We start from the raw sequence: 19,051 nt of genomic DNA on the forward strand, positions 1-19,051 counted from the left end.
CTTGATAGGAACTGCATTGAATTCTGTAGATTGCTTTGGTACTATGGTCATTTTAATAATACTGATGCTTCTGACACAAGAACACTGTATATGTTTTCGTCTCTTTGTATCATCTTCACTTTCTTTAAATCAGCATCTTATAGTTTTTGGAGTACAGGTCTTTTGCCTCCTTGGGTAGGTTTATTCCTAGGTATTTTATTCTTTTTGATGTGATGGTAAATGGGATTGTTTCCTTAATTTCTCTTTCTGATATTTTTTGTTAGTATATAGAAATGCAACAGATTTCTGTATATTAATTTTGTATCCAGCAACTTTACCACATTCACTGATGAGCTCTAGTAGTTTTCTGGTAGCATCTTTAGGATTTTCTATGTATCTGCATATGTATCTGTATCTTCATGTCATCTGCAGACAGTGAAAGTTTTACTTCTTTTCCAATTTGGATTCCTTTTATTTCTTTTCTTTTTTTTTCTTCCTCATTGCTGTGGCTAGGACTTCCAAAACTATGTTGAATGAAAGTGGTGAGAGTGAGCATCCTTGTCTTGTTCCTGATCTTAGAGGAAATTCTTTCAACTTTTCACCATTGAGTATGATGTTAGATGTGGGTTTGTCATATATGGCCTTTATTATGTTGAGGTTTGTTCCCACTATGCCCACTTTCTGAAGAGTTCTTATCATAAATGGATGTTGAATTTTATCAAAAGCTTTTTCTGCATCTACTGAGATGATCATATGGTTTTTATTCAGTTTGTTAATGTGGTGTATCACACTGAATTAATTTGTGGATATTGAAAAATCCTTGCATCCCTGGGATAAGTCCCACTTGATCATGGTGTATGATCCTTTTAACGTATTGTTGGACTTCGTTTGCTACTATTTTGTTGAGGATTTTTGCATCTATGTTCATCGGTGATACTGGCCTGTAATTTTCTTTTTTTGTGATATCTTTGTCTGGTTTTGGTATCAGGGTAGTAGTGGCCTCATAGAATGAGTTTGGAAGTGTTCCTTCCTCTGCAATTTTTTGGAATAGTTTCAGGAGGGTAAGTGTTAACTCTTCTCTTAATGTTTGGTAGAATTTGCCTGTGAAGCCATCTGGTCCTGGACTTTTGCTTGTTGGGAGTTTTTTAACTAGTGATTCAATTTCAGTACTGGTAATTAGTCTGTTCGTATTTTCTATTTCTGCCTGGTTCAGTTTTGGGAAATTGTTCCTTTCTAAGAATTTGTACATTTCTTCTAGGTTGTCCATTCTAGTGGTGTACAGTTGCTCATAGTCATCTCTTATGAGCCTTTGTATTTCTGTGGTGTTGGTTGTAACTTTTCCTTTTCCATTTCTGATTTTATTGATTTGGGCCTTCTCCCTTTTTTTCTTTTTCTTTTTAAAAATTAATTAATTTATGGCTGCTTTGGGTCTTTGTTGCTGCGTGCGGACTTGCTCTAGTTGCCTCAAGCGGGGGGGCTACTCTTCATTGCAGTGTGCGGGCTTCTCAGTGTGGTAGCTTCTCTTGTTGCGGAGCATGGGGTCTAGGTGCACCGGCTTCAGTAGTTGTGGCACATGGGCTCAGTAGTTGTGGCTCACAGGCTCTGGAGCACAGGCTCAGTAGTTGTGGCGCACAGGCTTAGTTGCTCCACAGCATGTGGGATCTTCCCAGACCAGGGCTTGAACCCGTGTCCCCTGCGTTGGCAGGTGGATTCTTAACCACTGTGCTTCCAGGGAAGTCCCTCTCTTTTTTCTTGATGAGTGTGGCCAAAGGTTTATCAATTTTGTTCATCTTTTCAAAGAACCAGCTTTTAGTTTGTTGGTCTTTTCTATTGTTTTTTTTAGTCTCTACTTCATTTATTTCTTCTGACCTTTATGAGTTCTTTCCTTCTACTAACTTTGGGTTTTGTTTGTTCTTCTTTAGTTGCTTTAGACTTAAAGTTAGGTTGTTTATTTGGGATTTTTCTTGTTTCCTGAGGTAAGCTTTATTGCTGTAAACTTCCCTCTTAGTATTACTTTTGCTGCATCTCATAGGTTTTGGATTATTATGTTTTCATTTTCATTTGTCTCTAGGTATTTTTTAATTTCCTCTTTATTTCTTCAGTGATCCATTGGTTGTTTAGTAGTGTATTGTTTAACCTCCACGTGTTTGTGTTTTTTGCAGTTTTTTTCATGTAGTTGATTTCTGGCCTCATAGTGTTGTGGTCAGAAAAGATGCTTGATACAGTTTCAGTTTTCTTAAATTTACAGAGACTTGCTTTGTTGCCCAGCATGTGATCTGTCCTGGAGAATGTTCCATGTGCACTTGAGAAGAATGTGTATTCTGCTGCTTTCGGATGGAATGCCCTATAAATATCAACTAAGTCCGTCTGGTCTAATGTGTCATTTAAGGTCTGTGTTTCCTTATTGCTTTTCTGTCTGGATGATCTATCCATTGATGTAAGTGGCGTGTTAAAGTCCCCCACTGTTGTGTTACTGTCAATTTCTTCTTTTATGTCTGTTAACATTTGCCTTATATATTGAGGTGCTCCTATGTAGGGTGCATATATATTTACAATTGTTGTATATTCTTAGATTGATCCTTTGATCATTATGTAGTGTCCTTCTTTGTCTCTTATAAGTCTTTATTTTAAAGTCTATTTTGCCTGATGTAAGTATTGCAACTTTGGCTTTCTTTTGATTTCCATTAGCGTGGAATACCTTTTTCCATCCCCTCACTTTCAGTCTGTATGTGTCTCTAGATCTGAAGTGAGTCTCTTGTAGGCAGCAAATATATGGGTCTTGTTTTTGTATCCATTCAGCCAGTATATGTCTTTTGGTTGGAGCATTTAGTTCATTTACATTTAAGGTAATTATCGATATGTATGTTCCTATTGCCATTTTGTTAATTGTTTTGGATTTGTTTCTGTAGGTTTTTCCCCCCATTCTTTGTTTTCTTGTCGTGATTTGGTGACTAACTTTAGTGTTATGTTTGGATTTCTTTTTCTGTTTTGTATGTATATCTATTATGCATTTTTGTTTTGTGGTTACCATGAAGTTTTTGTATAGGAGTCTATATTTATACGTGCTTATTTTAAGTTGCTGATCTCTTAATTTCAAACGTATTTTAGATACCCTGAATTTGTATTCTACTCCCCTGATGATTACTGTTTTTGATTTTCTATTTTACATCTAATTGTTTTGTGTATCCCTTAACTGCTTATTGTTGGATACAAATGATTTTACTACTTTTTAAAAAATTTGTTTATTTATTTATTTATTTATTGGGGGCTGCATTGGGTCTTCGTTGTTGTGCACGGGCTTTCTCTAGTTGTGGCGAGCAGGGGCTACTCTTTGTTGCAGTGCACAGCCTTCTCACTGCGGTGGCCTCTCTTGTTGCAGAGCACGGGCTCTAGGCGCACAGGCTTCAGTAGTTGTGGCGCACGGGCTTAGTTGCTCCGCGGCACGTGGGATCTTCCTGGACCAGGGCTCAAACCCGTGTCCTCTGCATTGGCAGGCAGATTCTTAACCACTGCACCACCAGGGAAGTCCAGATTTTACTACTTTTATCTTTTAACCTCCCTACTAGCTTTGTGTGTAGATGATTTCCTACCTTTATTGTATGTTTGCCTTTCCCAGTGAGATTTTTTATTTTGTAATTTTCTTGTTTCTAGTTGTGGCCTTTTCTTTTCCACCTAGAGCAGTCCCTTTAGCATTTGTTGTAAAGCTGGTTTGGTGGTGCTGAAATCTTTTAGCTTTTGCTTGTCTGTAAAGCTTTTGACTTCTCTATCAAAATTGAAAGAGAGCCTTGCTAGGTAGAGTATTCTTGGTTGTAGGTTTTTCTCTTTCATCACTTTAAGTATATTGTGCCACTCCCTTCTGGCCTGCAGGGTTTCTGCTGAAAAATCAGCTGATAGCCCTATGGGAGTTCTCCTGTTTGTTATTTGTTGCTTTTCCCGTGTTGCTTTTAATATTCTCTCTTTATATTTAATTTTTGTCCTTTTGATTACAGTGTGTCGTGGTGTATTCCCCTGTGGGTTAATTCTCTATGGGACTCTGCACTTCCTGGACTTGGGCGACTATTTCCTTTCCCAGGTTAGGGAAGTTTTCAGCTATTATCTCTTGAAATATTTTCTCAGGTCCTTTCTCTCTCTCTTCTCCTTCTGGGACTCCTATAATGTGAATATTAGCATGTTTGACGTTGTCCCAGGGGTCTCAGACTGTCCTCATTTCTTTTCATTCTTTTTTCGGTTTGGCAGCAGTGATTTCCACTACTCTGTATTCCAGCTCACGGATCCATTCTTCTCCTTCATTTAGTGTACTGTTGGTTCCTTGTAGTGTGTTTTTCATTTCAGTTATTGTCTTCTTTAATTTTGTTTGTTTCCCTGGTGGGTGAGGTTGGTGCATAGTTAATTCTGTTTCTGGGCCCAGGTTGGGCACTTGAGGGTGTTTCCTAGGCTAGAACAGTGCACTGAGAATGACAGCCAAGTAGTGGGAAAAGCCCAGCAAAGATCTAGGAAATGCAGATGATACTCAATTTATTAATCTAATTGAGTAGAACAATTATTGCGTCCTTGTTGACTATCTCTTATTTGTTCAGCAAGAGGTCTCTGAAATTGATGTAATGTATCACTCTGAAGCTCTAGGCCAGAGAATGTGTTAACTACAGAGGGCAGCGTAGCTTAAATTGGCTCTTTACATCAGTCTAAGAAATGATACTGCATCTAGAATGAATAAGAGCAAGAAGTTCAGTTTAAAGCAGAGGTTCTCAGATTTTAGAGAGGAGCAGAATCACCCTGAGGGCTTGTTAAAACACATTACTGGGCCCTACGCTCAGAATTTCTGCTTTAGTAGGTCTGGGCTGGAGCCCAAGAATTGCATTAGTAACAGATTTCCAGGTTGATGCTGATGCTGCTGGTCCTGGGATCACACTTTGAGGACCACTTATCTAGGAAGAGATGATGAAGTGGGTATAGCTGTTTAGTTCTTCTTGATTAAAGCCTTCACAGAGGAGGGAAAGGGGAACTAACCTGTCAGTTTCTACCACAGTCAAGACCCTATGCCAGGTGACTTGCAGTCATTTAATTTAACCCTTGAAACCACTCTGCAAAGTAGTCCTTATCCCTGTTTCGCCTCTCAACATACATGTTCAGAGCTTACTGGAATAATTACTTCAAGGACAGATTTCACTTATAACTCAAAGAATAATGCTGCGTATACCATTATGAACATGATTTTATGTAATGTAGAGGATATATTAAATTCTGTTATTGGTGATATATATTCATTGCTCTTCTTGTACATTTATGAGAGATATAAAATGTAGGTTCACTTAGCAGTAATGATTATACAGTAGATGGAATTGCTGAGACATTATGTTTTCTCATACAAAACATGAAGAGAATGGGAGGTTTATTTTAACATTAAGTAAAATACATTTTTAGATCACAGGAAAGATGGGCCTATGTTAATAATATTTTTTTTCCTTTTGGCCGTACCACCGGGCATGTGGGATCTTAGTTCCCCAACCAGAGAATCGAACCTGTGCCCCCTGCATTGGAAGCATGGAGTCTTAACCACTGGACTGTCAGTGAAGTCCCAGGCCTATGTTAATTTTGTCACCGTTTTTTTTTTTTTTTTAATGGTGCCAGTTGGTTATTGACCAGTCCTATTGTAGAAACAAATAAAGGGAGGGATGGTGAATTTCAGAATAGTTGGTACTAAAAAATGGCCTAAATTCTTGATAGTACAATCACAGTACTTATTCCTTTAAAGTGTTCTTTGTTAATGTTATTTTTGAAAGGTCAACTTGTTTCTAGTGGCTTTCAGTGAAGTTACTTTGTGTTGTTGACAGATTCGCACAGAATTATTAAAAAAACAACAGTGATACAAGCAGTTGAATTGAAGGCATTCTGGGAAACCTACTGTTTATTGTGAAAATCATCTTTGATCTTGAAATTAAAAGTAAAGCTGGAAAGGAATTTACAAACGAGAAAAAAAAGAAGTTTGGGATCGGACTCACAGGATCTGGGCTTGGAAATGCCTCAGGTAAATCATACAGAGTAGGTGCAAAGTTTTATATTTTCCCACTGCAGTTGGTTCAGTAAGTTCTCTGAATCTTAACACAACTTGCTATAATATCTTTTAAAGACATTTTGCTGCTGATCTCAACTGGTTTTGAATACATGTCCTTCCTTTGCTATAGCTTTGAAATTTAATGAGGTTGACACAGGGAACAATGTGAAGGAAAAGTTGGTTAGAAGGTAGCAGAGGTGCTGGCTTTTATGGGGTCTAAACCAACTCCCCTGAAAATTAATCTGCCACAGAAAGCCCATTTTCATCCCCTCTATCTTCTTCTAGTTTCCCAATTGTTCCTTTCCCTTCATGCCCATTGAATTCAGTTAGGAGGAAATGGTGAGGGACTTCGACCTTTCTGTCTTTCACACACACACACACACACACACACACACACACACACACACACACACACACACATATACCTATACCTCCCACAAAACATGTCTAAGGATGACTATTTATATCATGGTAACTACTTTGAATTGCTCAGTTCTGGTTTGAGGCAATCACTGAAACAATAAATGAAGTCCTGTTAGTCCCTATTCGGCATATCCAAACTTCTTCCCTTCCCCCTCCCGTGGTTAGGTCTTATCCCTCCCCCACTTTTTTTTTTTTTTTTTGTCTGCGTTGGGTCTCCGCTGCTGCACGCGGGCCCTCTCCAGCCGCGGCGAGGGGGGCCACTCTTAGCCGCGGTGCGCAGACCTCCCACTGCGGCGGCCCCTCCTGCCGCGGAGCACGGGCTCCAGAGCGCAGGCTCAGCAGCTGCGACGCATGGGCCCAGCCACTCCGCGGCACGTGGGATCCTCCCGGACCAGAGATCGAACCCGCGTCCTCCGCATTGGCAGGCAGACTCCCATCCACTGCGCCACCAGGGAAGCCCTGTCCCCCCTCTTTTTATGCTGGGGAGAAACCTAGAAATAATGAGAGGGCAGGGACTCTGAGGTGGCTTTATGTGGGGCCAGGCAGAACTGTGCCTCGAGCACAGGAAATCGGCAACTTGCGGAGATGGTCCAGTGATTTGGAGACAGGCAGCGGAGGCAAAAGGGGGTTTGCTAGCTGATAGTAAAAAGAGCAGTGGCCTCCCTCCACCCCAACCACTATACCAAGTGGACTGCAGATACCCATTTTGAGTTCTTTCCCATTCAAGGTTTCATTCGCTATTTATTGAATACTTGAATTTAGGTCTATAAAACACTTATTTTGAGCTTGCAACCTGGCAAGCTTGCGGAAAATTAGAGAAAGAAAAGAATGGGATGGGAAGTACCCATGAAGGAAAACATGGTGAAAGAGTGTGTGAAAAGGGGTCAGTCTGTGGTAGGTAGAAGGTATATGAATAGAGAAATATAAGCAAGTAGACTAATATAATTTTAAAAGTTTTGACAGAAACTTGCAAGAGAAGAACAAAAAGGCAAACAGGGAATTTGTATTCTTTCCCATCTTCCTTTATCCAAGTTAGATTTCAAAGTGAGGACTTTGACTTGTTTGGGCCACTTTAGTAGTCTTAGCCTGAACTTCACTCTGAACTGATTTGTTTAGACCTTGAAATGATAAAGGGGGGATAAAGAGAAAAGAAGGAGCATCAACTCTGGGTGCCGAGCCTTTTTTTCTCCCTTTCTTATTTATCATAGAAATTGTATCCTTCTCAGGGATCACGATTAAGGCTACTGAGTTCATGCACCAGTTACTGGCCTCACGCAGCAGATTTTTTGATATTTGGCTGATCCTGACTCCATCACGTTCCTGGAGGCATTAGTTGGACTAGAGATGCCCAAATGGTCTTACACTTGTTTTGGGAAATAAGACATTGAACTCATTTAGGAGTATAGAGACTGTCTTGCTATCTCTTCAGACCCGAAGAAATGGCAGGGGATTCTCCACTTTCTGGAGTTAGAACAGCGAGTGTTGTTAGAGATGGATTTGAAGAAATGTTACAATAGCTAATAAATAAAAGTACTCATTAGGTACTACATGCTGACTCTGGTGGCTAAATAAGCTTTAGTTTTTAGAAGTTAGGTATAATTAACAATTTCCAGTCTATTCCTTTTCCAATGTTTGATGCATCTTAGTTATTTTCGTAATATAATTCCATAGTTTAATGTTAGTTAGATATTTTAAATGTACTAAAATTAAAAAGCAGGAAAAAATACAAAATTGTTTTAAAGATAATTATTTAGTAGGTGTGAGGGTGGGGCTTGTGTGTAATAAACTGGTCTCGAAGCAGTCGTTAACTTTCCAAAATTAAAATCACTCTGTTGTAGCCTAGTGTAAGCGGAATGGATCCGCCTTTTGGGGATGCCTTTCGAAGCCACACCTTTTCAGAACAGACTCTGACGAGCACAGATCTCTTAGCAAACAGTTCAGATCCAGATTTCATGTATGAACTGGTAAGTAACATTTTCTTGGATTCTGCTTTAATCGATTTGAGGTAAAGGTGTTGTATCATTTTTTTATTTATAAATGTCTAAAAAGAAAAAATGATGTGATCAGGCCAAATTTTTTACTTGTCACTATCAGTCTGGTATTTTAGAAGGGTGTATGAGCCCATTGAAAATAGTAAGAGGAAAGGTTATCTAAATATCCTTAACTCTAGTTTTTGACGATGAAGGTAGAAGCCGTCTTTTTAATATGCCTAACTGCTAAAGGACTTTTCAACTGGGATATTTAGGACTGATAACATTGAGCAAGGCAGATGACACAGAGAATGTGAGACAAGGGTAGCAAATCCAAGCAACATCTGAATATACTAATTATTTATTCTCGAGGTAAAAAGACACTTAAGATTCTTAAGAAAAAGACTTTAAAAATAACTTAAATTACATGCAACTTCAGAAACACGGAGGTATATCAAAACTGGAAAACTAACACAAATCTGTTAATTTGCTAAAAATTATTGAGTTGTACGCTTAATAGAGGTGAATTTTGTGGTATATAAACTATATTTCAATAAAGCTGTTAAAACACACGGAGACATACGTGCAACCAAAAAAAAAAAAAACCAAAACCCCACAAACAAATGGAGAAATCAAAAACAGAACAAAAACAAACTGGAAAACTGAAAATTTCCTCATTTTCTTCCTGAGCCTCCACCCACCAAACCTTCTCCCCAGAGATAATTACCACTAACAGAGTTTTTCTATGCATATATAAATATATGAATATTTTAAATTGGATGACATATCATTGATACAGTATTCTGTAACTTAACTCTTTCTAACATAAAAACATGGTAAGTGGCCTTTCATCCTAGTACATTAGAGCTTAACTGCATTCCTTTTAATGGCTGCATAGTCTTACTGACATTTAAAAAATCATCTCTCTACTCATGAGGAGTTAAAGTACTTTCCCATGCCCAAGAGTTATTACGAGGTCTTACCAAAGATTTTATCTTTCTGTGACTGAGTTGCACCTCTCTTTGGATTGCTCTTCACCTCTATGTTTAAATTCTCACTTAGGAAGACATATTCTGTGATGAAGGTAAGGCCTTTGTTATTTGCTTTATAACTGAAGCTTGTTTCTGAGAGGGTCCCAAAATCCTTCTAAGTTAAAGATCAGGAAATGTAAACTTTTTTTCGGGAAGAGTGTTTACAGTGAAGTTCAAGAGCCCTGAACCATACCTAAGTTTCTCAGGGGACATATTTTCCCTTTTTTTTTTTTCCTTGCCCGAGGAAATGATATTAAATGGAATGGTAGAGTGTCATGTAAGTAGTGTTTATCGTAAAAGCAGACCAGAGGTTGAGTACTGATTTATCAATTTGATGCATGAAAGTGAGGATGGAGGTAAATAATTCTTTCCTCAGTTACAGTATGTGATTTATATATTTTTTTAAACCTTTCTCAGGATAGAGAGATGAACTACCAGCAAAATCCTAGAGACAACTTCCTTTCTTTGGAGGACTGCAAAGACATTGAAAATCTGGAGTCTTTCACAGATGTCCTGGATAACGAGGGTACTTTAACCTCAAACTGGGAACAGTGGGATACATACTGTGAAGACTTAACGAAGTACACCAAACTAACCAGCTGTGACATCTGGGGAACAAAAGAAGTGGATTACTTGGGTCTCGATGACTTTTCTAGCCCTTACCAAGATGAAGAGGTCATAAGTAAAACTCCAACTTTGGCCCAGCTTAATAGCGAGGACTCTCAGTCTGTTTCTGATTCCCTTTATTACCCTGATTCACTTTTCAGTGTCAAACAAAATCCCTTGCCCTCATCATTCCCTGGTAAAAAGATCGCAAGTAGAGCAGCTGCTCCTGTGTGTTCTTCTAAGACTCTTCAGGCTGAGGTCCCTTTGTCAGACTGTGTCCAAAAAGCAAGTAAACCCACTTCAAGCACACAAATCATGGTGAAGACCAACATGTATCATAATGAAAAAGTGAACTTTCATGTTGAATGTAAAGACTATGTGAAAAAGGCAAAGGTAAAGATCAACCCAGTGCAGCAGAGCCGGCCTCTACTGAGCCAGGTTCATGCAGATGCAGCAAAGGAGAACACCTGCTACTGTGGTGCCGTAGCCAAAAGACCAGAGAAAAAAGGGACGGAGCCTCTGCAGGGCCATGCCACTCCAGCTTTGCCTTTTAAAGAAACCCAGGAACTATTACTCAGTCCCCTGCCCCAGGAGGGGCCTGTGTCTATTGCAGCAGGAGAGAGTAGCAGCCTTTCTGCCAGCACATCGGTCTCAGATTCATCCCAGAAAAAAGAAGAGCACAATTATTCCCTTTTTGTCTCTGACAACTTGGGTGAACAGCCAACCAAATGCAGTCCTGAAGAAGAGGAGGAGGATGAGGAAGATGTTGACGATGAGGACCATGATGAAGGATTTGGCAGCGAGCACGAACTTTCTGAAAACGAGGAAGAGGAAGAAGAGGAAGAGGATTATGAAGATGACAAGGATGATGACATCAGTGACACTTTCTCTGAACCAGGTATTGTAGTGCTTGGAGGCTTACTGAATTGACTTTTTGCTACTCTCTTGAAATAGAAAGTTTTGCTGTGGTTGCTTTCTTTGTCTTAGTTTGGGGATTAAATGACTTAGTATCTTGACTTGGATATGTAATTGCTTTTATCTATTGAAACAGCTCTAAAATAATCACTCTTGCTCATGTGTAGTTCATATGCTGATTCCTCGAGGGCTTCTTCTTAGTTTATCTTATGTTAAGTGATCTGATTTGTTACTGTCTTGAGCAGCTGTGCAAAGATGCCAAAATTGATTGGTTTAAAAAATATTCCTATTTCTGCATGTGTTCCTCTGTTATAATTGAGGTATGTTTGGAGTCCCTAGAATGGTGAACCAAGCAATGATGGTTTATATTACTCATCCCTAATAACCAACAAAGCCTACTTAATGAATAAGGTAAAAGAGAGCTTTTTCTTTGTGTCTGCTGCATCTTTCATTTGCACAGTATTTTTCCACTGAAGAAAAATACATGCTGTAATTTAATGAGCATGAAGGAGTCTCTGCTCTATTTATATACAGTGCATATAAAAAAAAGGGAGAAAGAAAATGAAACCTGTGGGGAACTGGTTCACTTCAGCATGTACATGGTTGGGCTTTTGCCACTGTTGGCTTGTGCAGTTTATTTATGAAAATGGTGTTGCCAAGTGGCACACAGTTAAATGCACAAAGAAGTGAAGATCTTCACATTTAAGCGAAAGTTATTTTCTTCAAAAATAATATTGGCACTATAACTTCTACATAAAAGACCAAGTTATTAAGAAAAATATAAATTGTCAAAGAGAGCCCTTCCATTGTTGGAATTTCAGCCAGTATAAACATTGGTATTTAATTTTCAGAAAGGTTTTTCAGCCATAGTAGCTATATTGTAGCCAGTGAAGCATATTATTGCCCAGAGACTTTCCTCTTAGTGAAATCTTTCTATTGCACAAATGCTTAGATTTATGCATTTGAGACAATTAAGTTGTTTGACTTGAGTGGATTTTCAAGTAAGGAAAAGGTGGAGGAAAAGGGTTTATGCCTTTTCTTTGGCTTACTTTAGCACTCAGTATAGTCTAGACAGAACAATTGTCTTTTCTACTTAGCAGGAAAACTTCTCTCTCAACAAGTTAATGAAATCTGCTTTGAGGTGTTTCAAACTGTCTTTGCAGTTAGCAGTAAGTTATATAGCTCCCTCCCATAGGGAGACCAAAGTGCTCTCCATGAGTGGTCCTTAAAACCTGACAGGTCAGTCCTATTGTTTTGAGTCCCATATTTAGAATTAGGGTAGGAGGGAGGGTAAGGGTTGAGACAAGGAGTGATAACTAGGGTGATAACTAGGAAGTGGAAAGTATGGGGAAGAAAATGCCTTTACTGGCTGGTGCTAAAAGGAATATATAAATCTGAGGGAGTCGGTAAATCCCACTATCACCAAGCAAGGCAGGCAAGGACTATACTGTTTATTCCACTTCTGGTTGTAGTTTTGCTTTTCTTTGACTTTTTTTTTTTTTGGTGGGATCTTAGTTCCCTGACCATGGATTGAACCTGGGCCTCGACAATGAGAGCGTGGAGTCTTAACCACTGGATTGCCAGGGAATTCCTGCTTTTCGTTGACTTTTAACTCCAGTCATCCTTGATCTTTTGACTTGATTTCACAAGGATAAATGTGTTGAGAGATGAGTAGGTCCATGAAAAGAAACCACTTGATAAGTTGACCCTCATTTCCATTTTCTCAGCCTTTTGACTCTTGTCGGGGGTGGGGCGGGAGAGCCCTGATTTGTGAGTTTGTTGGTGTTAAGCAACCAACAGTGCTTTAAACAGAGATGTGTTAGCTGGCATTTGTCAGGGTGAACCCCTCTTATTGGCACTATTTAACAATACTAAATATTTGGATGGCATTTAATTCACTCACTTCCAGTTGACTTGAAGTAAAACCTCTTTGGTTAGTATTACTTGGACACTTCTCACAAATGTCAACAAATGACATGCCTTATCCACAAATCAATGATATTTTATGGTATTTTGGGGGCTTATTCTCATTTGCTAATGAAAATTTCCCTTCTTCTTGGAAGAAAGAGCTAAACAAGTGACTTTAAGAATACAAATGTGAGTTATTGGTGAGAGGCAAGAAGAAATTCTTTGAAGCAGAAAAGTGGGATAGTTATAGTTTCTTCAGAGTGGGTTGATTGGTTTAATTTGCAGCAGTTTACAAAGGCCCTTTTGTGATGACTAGCTCCCTTGATGCTGTTTCTTGGCAGTTGGCTACAACAGTGCCTGAGCCTACAAAGCTCCAGGAAAGGTGTAAAATGGAGTTTCAGTCCCTACTCTGGACTTGCTCCCAAGTTTTAATAGAGCCTATTCTGTGGACAGGCTACAACTGTTTGGGGTCATGGAATTACATGGTTGTAAGGCTAAGAATTAGGCCCCCAGAATGAGAGTTTATTTTGTAATCCCTACTAAGGATTTTCATGATTGACTTTACCAGCTTAATGGCAGTAATCTGCACTAACCAAAGACGTGTGATCAGAATTTTAGGCCTTTTTGACTACGTTTTGGTAACTGTGTCAGGAAGGAATGAGTTAGATCAATATGGTGATCCATCAAATGAAAAGAAAATGGAAAAGGCTCCATAGGAAATGTTACATTAAACAAATCATTGATTTGTTAAAAAAAAATTGTGTGTGGGGGTGCCTATTTTTGTGTTAGGCACTGTGTGTACTAATTTTTGGCTATGCAGAGATGAACAAAATAGACATGATCCTTATCTTCATGCAACTTAGAGTTGAGTGGGTTTATTTACTGTCATGATTTCTCAGTCTTCTGATCTTATGTGTACTGTGACTTGGCAAGAGAAAGATTCAGGACAAGAATTTCTTAAAATTTATTTGATCACAGAACTCACTTGGGATTGAAGACATTTTATAGTAATAGTGTTCCTCAGAACACACTTCAAGAAATATTTAATCACCTTAAATGCAAGACCAGTGATCTGGGAATATAATTTTCATGCATTCTACTTGATCACAGTAGTCTCTGTATTGAAAGGCAGATGACTTTAACAAATCCATTGTGTGTATGTGTGTTATTGTGAGTTCATGGTGTATGCTATTAGAAAATATTAAAATATTAGGTCAAAGAAAACTGATAACCCTTAAATACTTTTTTTGGGAAAATGCTGAACATATGTAAGTAAATAAAACTGGTTATTAATTTGGGTGGGAGAGAAGAAATCCAAATCCTAATGACTCTTTGGATTTAACGTGGAATATATGTGGGGGGAAAAAATCTGTTTAGACCATTTAACTAGATAGGCACAGGCAAAGCGGGAAGCCCATTTGGAGCTGGAGTCATGGGGCCTGAGCCAGTCCCAGCTCTGCCAAATCACTTAAACCCTCCATTGAGCATGTTTCTTTGTGTAAATAGGGTTAATAACCTCTTCCTACCCAGTTCTTAGAAGCCTCAAATGAAACATCTGTGAGTGAAATATGTGAGTACATTAAATGAGAGAGAAAGTGTTTTGCCAGAAATCTAGGCCACTGAGGGAGCATATCAAATAAAGTGTCAGGGGATGGGTTGCCTGAGGGAGCTGTATGTAAAAATGTTTACCTTATACTTTGGGCCGGGATAGACTTGGGACACCAGTTCTTGACATTGATAGGAAGATGGGAGTGTTTTGGTTGGTGCTGCCTGTGTTGAGGTGTTCCCAGCCATACTAGGGTAGTCTCTGTGAGCCAGTAATTTTAGCTTGGCCTCATGGAGCAAAGGCCTTTTTAAAAAGGCCATTTCTGGCAGAAGCATGTAGCCCTTGCACCTTTTCCAAAGCTAGGTTGATAACTGGAATAAGATAAAGTCCTTTAATTTAAAGTGATACATTAACACAAGTAAATAAAAAAATATTACTTTATGCATCTAACAGAATTTTTAAAAATCAGATTTCCAAAAATGATTGTGTCACTTGTGCCTCATTTCTTATTTATTTATTTAAATTGTATTTTTGGCTGCGTTGGGTCTTCGTTGCTGCATGCGGGCTTTTCTTTAGTTGCGGCAAGCGGGGGCTACTCTTTGTTGTGGTGCACGGGCTTCTCATGCAGTGGTTTCTCTTGTTGTGGAGCACAGGCTCTAGGTGCGTGGGCTCAGTAGTTGCAGCATGTGGGCTCTAGGATGCACGGGCTTCAGTAGTTGTGGCATGCAGGCTCAGTAGTTGTGGTTTGCAGGCTTAGTTGCTCCACGGCATGTGGGATCTTCCCGGACCAGGGCTCAAACCCGTGTTGCCTGCATTGGCAGGCGGATTCTCAACCACTGTGCCACCAGGGTAGTCTGTGCCTCATTTCTTAAGAAGAACTAAGGTTCTCTGTCACACTGCTTGCCATGTTGTTGTTTTGTTTGTGTTTTTTTAATTTGTTTTAAAGTACTACATGAGCATTTTAATGCTGTTAAGCCAGCAGTGCTACAAAAGCTTGTCTTTACTGTTGCCTCGAAATCATTCTGCTCTCTGAATTGATTCTTTTTTCAAAGGTCATGTTTATCGAGGCATAACAGTAAAATTCACCCCTCTTTAAGTGTACACTTCTTTGAGTCTTGACGAGTGCATGTAATCATGAAACCACCACCACCACAATCAAGGTACGGAATAGTTTGATCACCCCCCAGATTTCCCTCCCGTTCCTTTATAGTCAGCCTCTCCCTCCACCCCCAACCTCTGGCAACCACTTTGTCCCTGTACTTTTGCCTTTCCCACAATGTCGAATAAATGGAATCATGTTCCTAATTAACTCTTAATGTGAAGAAAACCTGGCAAAATTCTAAAATTCGATTTTTATTTCCAAAATGTCCAGATGTCATCACTTTCTTAGTGTCAGTTCCAGAGGAGTCATGTTTTTAGGAGGGAAAATGGTCATTTTGCTTGGCCATTGCCATCCAGTTTTTCCTTGCTACCTTAGGTTTAGGGCTGTATACACCCCGTGCACAGCCCATCTCCATTGCCCCAGGTACCTAGTACTAATTAGGTGGAGTAATCTCTAAGATGGGCATGCTCTGAGGGTATTTTAGATTTATAGGTTATTCTGTATTGGGTCTGACCAGTAGTTCTAGCAGCTCAGAATTAAGTATTTTCTGAAACTTCCTATTAGTAGGGAAAATAACTTCTTAAAAAGTGAAGTAAATGCAAATTGCTTCCAATAAAATATTAGTTAGAATAGGCATATAAGTTTTTATTTGAATAGCCTGTGTGAGAACTGTCATTTTTGTACTTTTACAAAAAGCGTATTGTGGGAAGTAGGAAGAAAACCACTGCTACCTCACAGAATTCTGCTTCATAGGATACCTTCCCAGAAATGCACACAGCTTTCTGTCTGGGGATGTTTCAGATGCATAAATATTAGACAGAAGACGTTAAAAATAATTGTATAGTGTCTAAGTACCGTTAATTAATGGTACTTTTTAACATTTCTGTGCCTGTATTTCTTTTTTTTTAATTGAAATATAGTTGATTTACATAATGTTGTGTTAGTTTCTGGTGTACAGCAAAGTGATTCAGTTATACATATATATATTCTTTTTCATTATAGGTTATTACAAGATATTGTATATAGTTCCTTGTGCTATACTGTAGGAACTTGCTGTTTATCTATTTTATATATAGTAGTTTGTATCTGCTAATCCCAAACTCCTAATTTATCCCTCCCACCACGTTCCCCTTTGGTAAGCATAGGTTTGTTTTCTATGTCTGTGAGTCTGTTTCTATTTTATAAATAACTTCATTTGTATCATATTTTAGACTCCACATATAAGTGATATCATATGATACTTATTTTTCTTTCTCTGTCTGACTTCACTTAATACGATAATCTCTAGGTCCATCCATGTTGCTGCAAATGGCATTATTTCATTCTTTTTTATGGCTGAGTAGTATTCTGGTGTGTGTGTGTGTGTGTGTGTATGTATGTGTGTGTGTGTGTGTGTGTGTGTATACATATATATATATATATATATATATATATACACACACCACATCTTCTTTATCCATTCATCTGTCTGTGGACATTTAGGTTGCTTCCAAGTCTTGTCTGTTGTAAATAGTGCTGCTATGAACATTGGGGTGCATGTGTATTTTTGAGTTAAGAGTTTTCTCCGGGTATATGCCCAGGAGTGGGATTGCTGGATCCTATGACAACTCTATATTTAGTTTTTTAAGGAACCTCCATACTGTTCTCCATAGTGGCTGCACCAATTTACATTCCTACCAACAGTGTAGGAGGGTTCCCTTTTCTCCACACCCTCTCCAGTATTTATTGTTTGTGGACTTTTTAATGATGGCCATTCTGACTGGTGTGAGGTGATACCTCATTGTGGTTTTGATTTGCACTTCTCTGATAATTAGCGATATTGAGCATCTTTTCACGTGCCTGTTGGCTATCTGCATGTCTTCTTTGGAGAAATGTCTATTTAGGTCTTCTGCCCTTTCTTTTTTTTTTTTTTTTTTTGGCGGTACGTGGGCCCCTCACTGCTGTGGCCTCTCCCGTTGCGGAGCACAGGCTCCAGACGCGCAGGCTCAGCGGCCATGGCCCACAGGCCCAGCCGCTCCACAGCATGTGGGACCTCCCGGACCGGGGCACGAACCCGTGTCCCCTGCATCGGCAGGCCGACCCTCAACCACTGCACCACCAGGGAAGCCCCTCTGCCCATTTTTTGATTGGGTTGTTTGTTTTCCTGTGGCTGTATTTCATTCTCTCAATCTCATGTGAAGATACAAAAAGAAAGTGTCATATACTAACCAAAGAGAAACCTAAGGAAGGTAAACAGTGTAGTTATCTCTGTTTATTAGTCTCTAAATATTTTGAATTAGAGATTTCTATATTAAAAGTTATTTTATAGATTTGGTTTATTATCTTTGACATGTTAATACTGTTTTTTGATGAAAGGAAATGTGTCAGATGGTAAATAGAGGGGATCTTTTTGTTTGTCCTGATTGGTTTATTGAAATGTACGGAACTTAAAATCGGGGCGGGGGGCTTTCTTTTTTTAAGGCTATGAAAATGATTCTGTGGAAGATTTGAAGGAGATGACTTCAATTACCTCTCGGAAGAGAGGTAAAAGAAGGTACTTCTGGGAGTATAGTGAACAACTCACACCATCACAGCAAGAGAGGATGCTAAGGCCATCTGAATGGAACAGAGATACCTTGCCAAGTAACATGTATCAGAAAAATGGCTTACATCATGGTAAGAGGGGATTGTGATCATGTATGTTCCCTCCCTCCCTCCCTTCCTTTCTCTTGTTATTGAAATATAGGTGATGTGCAATATTATATCAGTTTCAGGTGTATTACATTGTGATCTGACATTTGCATGCACCATGATCACCATGATAAGTCTTGGTGTAACCATCAGTCCTGGATATTTCATGTCACTTTTAAATAGAGATAGTAAACCATAATGCTTAATCATTATACATTATATGTAGGTATTCAACCCTTCCTAGCAAATTGGAGAGTCTAGAACAGTAGAGCTGCTGTATTTGCTATGACTGCTCTTCATTCACAAATAGCGTTTATCAGTATTGAGAGCCATCACCTAAACAGGGAGGAAAGCTTGTGTAAAAATGATTTGTAGTCACTTCTTGTTCTATATGTCCTACCCAGGAAATGACCCAAGAGCCTGCTGATTCCTGACCTGTCACAGTTGCCATAAGCAAGAAGGGTTGGGGAAGAAGAGAATGGGCTCTAGCATCTCTGTCTTTCATTTTTGTCCAATCTCCAGGCCTAAATATAAACAGGGAGATTGGAATCAAAACGGTGGTGGAGAGAAAAGAGGAGGGAAAGGAAAGAAAGGAAGAACAATTGCGGAGAAAAGGAATGGAGCAGGAAGAATTGAATAGTAAGAGTCAGGAGAGGCTTATAATCTTAGGTAGGCCAGATTTTGATCTGTGAACCCAGGAGGATGTAATTGAGTAGAATTTCTTCTGCACAGATGTTTTTACCTTAATCCAAAGTCTGTACTGAGAAGGTGAGGGGCACTAGTAGGCTTGGAGCTCAGTAAACAGTTTAGTAGTTGCTCATGCTACAGATATAAGTTGCTAAGCATTTT

General features: G+C 39.1%; 1 protein-coding gene across 4 annotated transcripts in view; it reads left to right on the forward strand.

The window, feature by feature from the left end:
* Positions 1-19,051, forward strand: part of CREBRF (CREB3 regulatory factor) — a 59,712-nt gene that overhangs the window by 17,814 nt on the left and 22,847 nt on the right. For 3 of the 4 annotated variants that reach the window (XM_079915733.1, XM_079915734.1, XM_079915735.1), the window contains exons 2-5: positions 5,811-6,004; positions 8,293-8,418; positions 9,873-10,959; positions 17,993-18,187. In XM_079915733.1, coding sequence (XP_079771859.1) covers positions 5,996-6,004; positions 8,293-8,418; positions 9,873-10,959; positions 17,993-18,187 — 1,417 coding nt within the window. In that variant the 5' untranslated portion in view covers positions 5,811-5,995. Of the gene's footprint in view, positions 1-5,810; positions 6,019-8,292; positions 8,419-9,872; positions 10,960-17,992; positions 18,188-19,051 lie in introns of all 4 variants that reach the window. The other variant, XM_079915736.1, reaches the window with a different exon arrangement.

This window comes from Stenella coeruleoalba (genome assembly GCF_951394435.1).
Source record: "Stenella coeruleoalba genome assembly, chromosome: 3".
Lineage (NCBI taxonomy): Eukaryota > Metazoa > Chordata > Mammalia > Artiodactyla > Delphinidae > Stenella > Stenella coeruleoalba.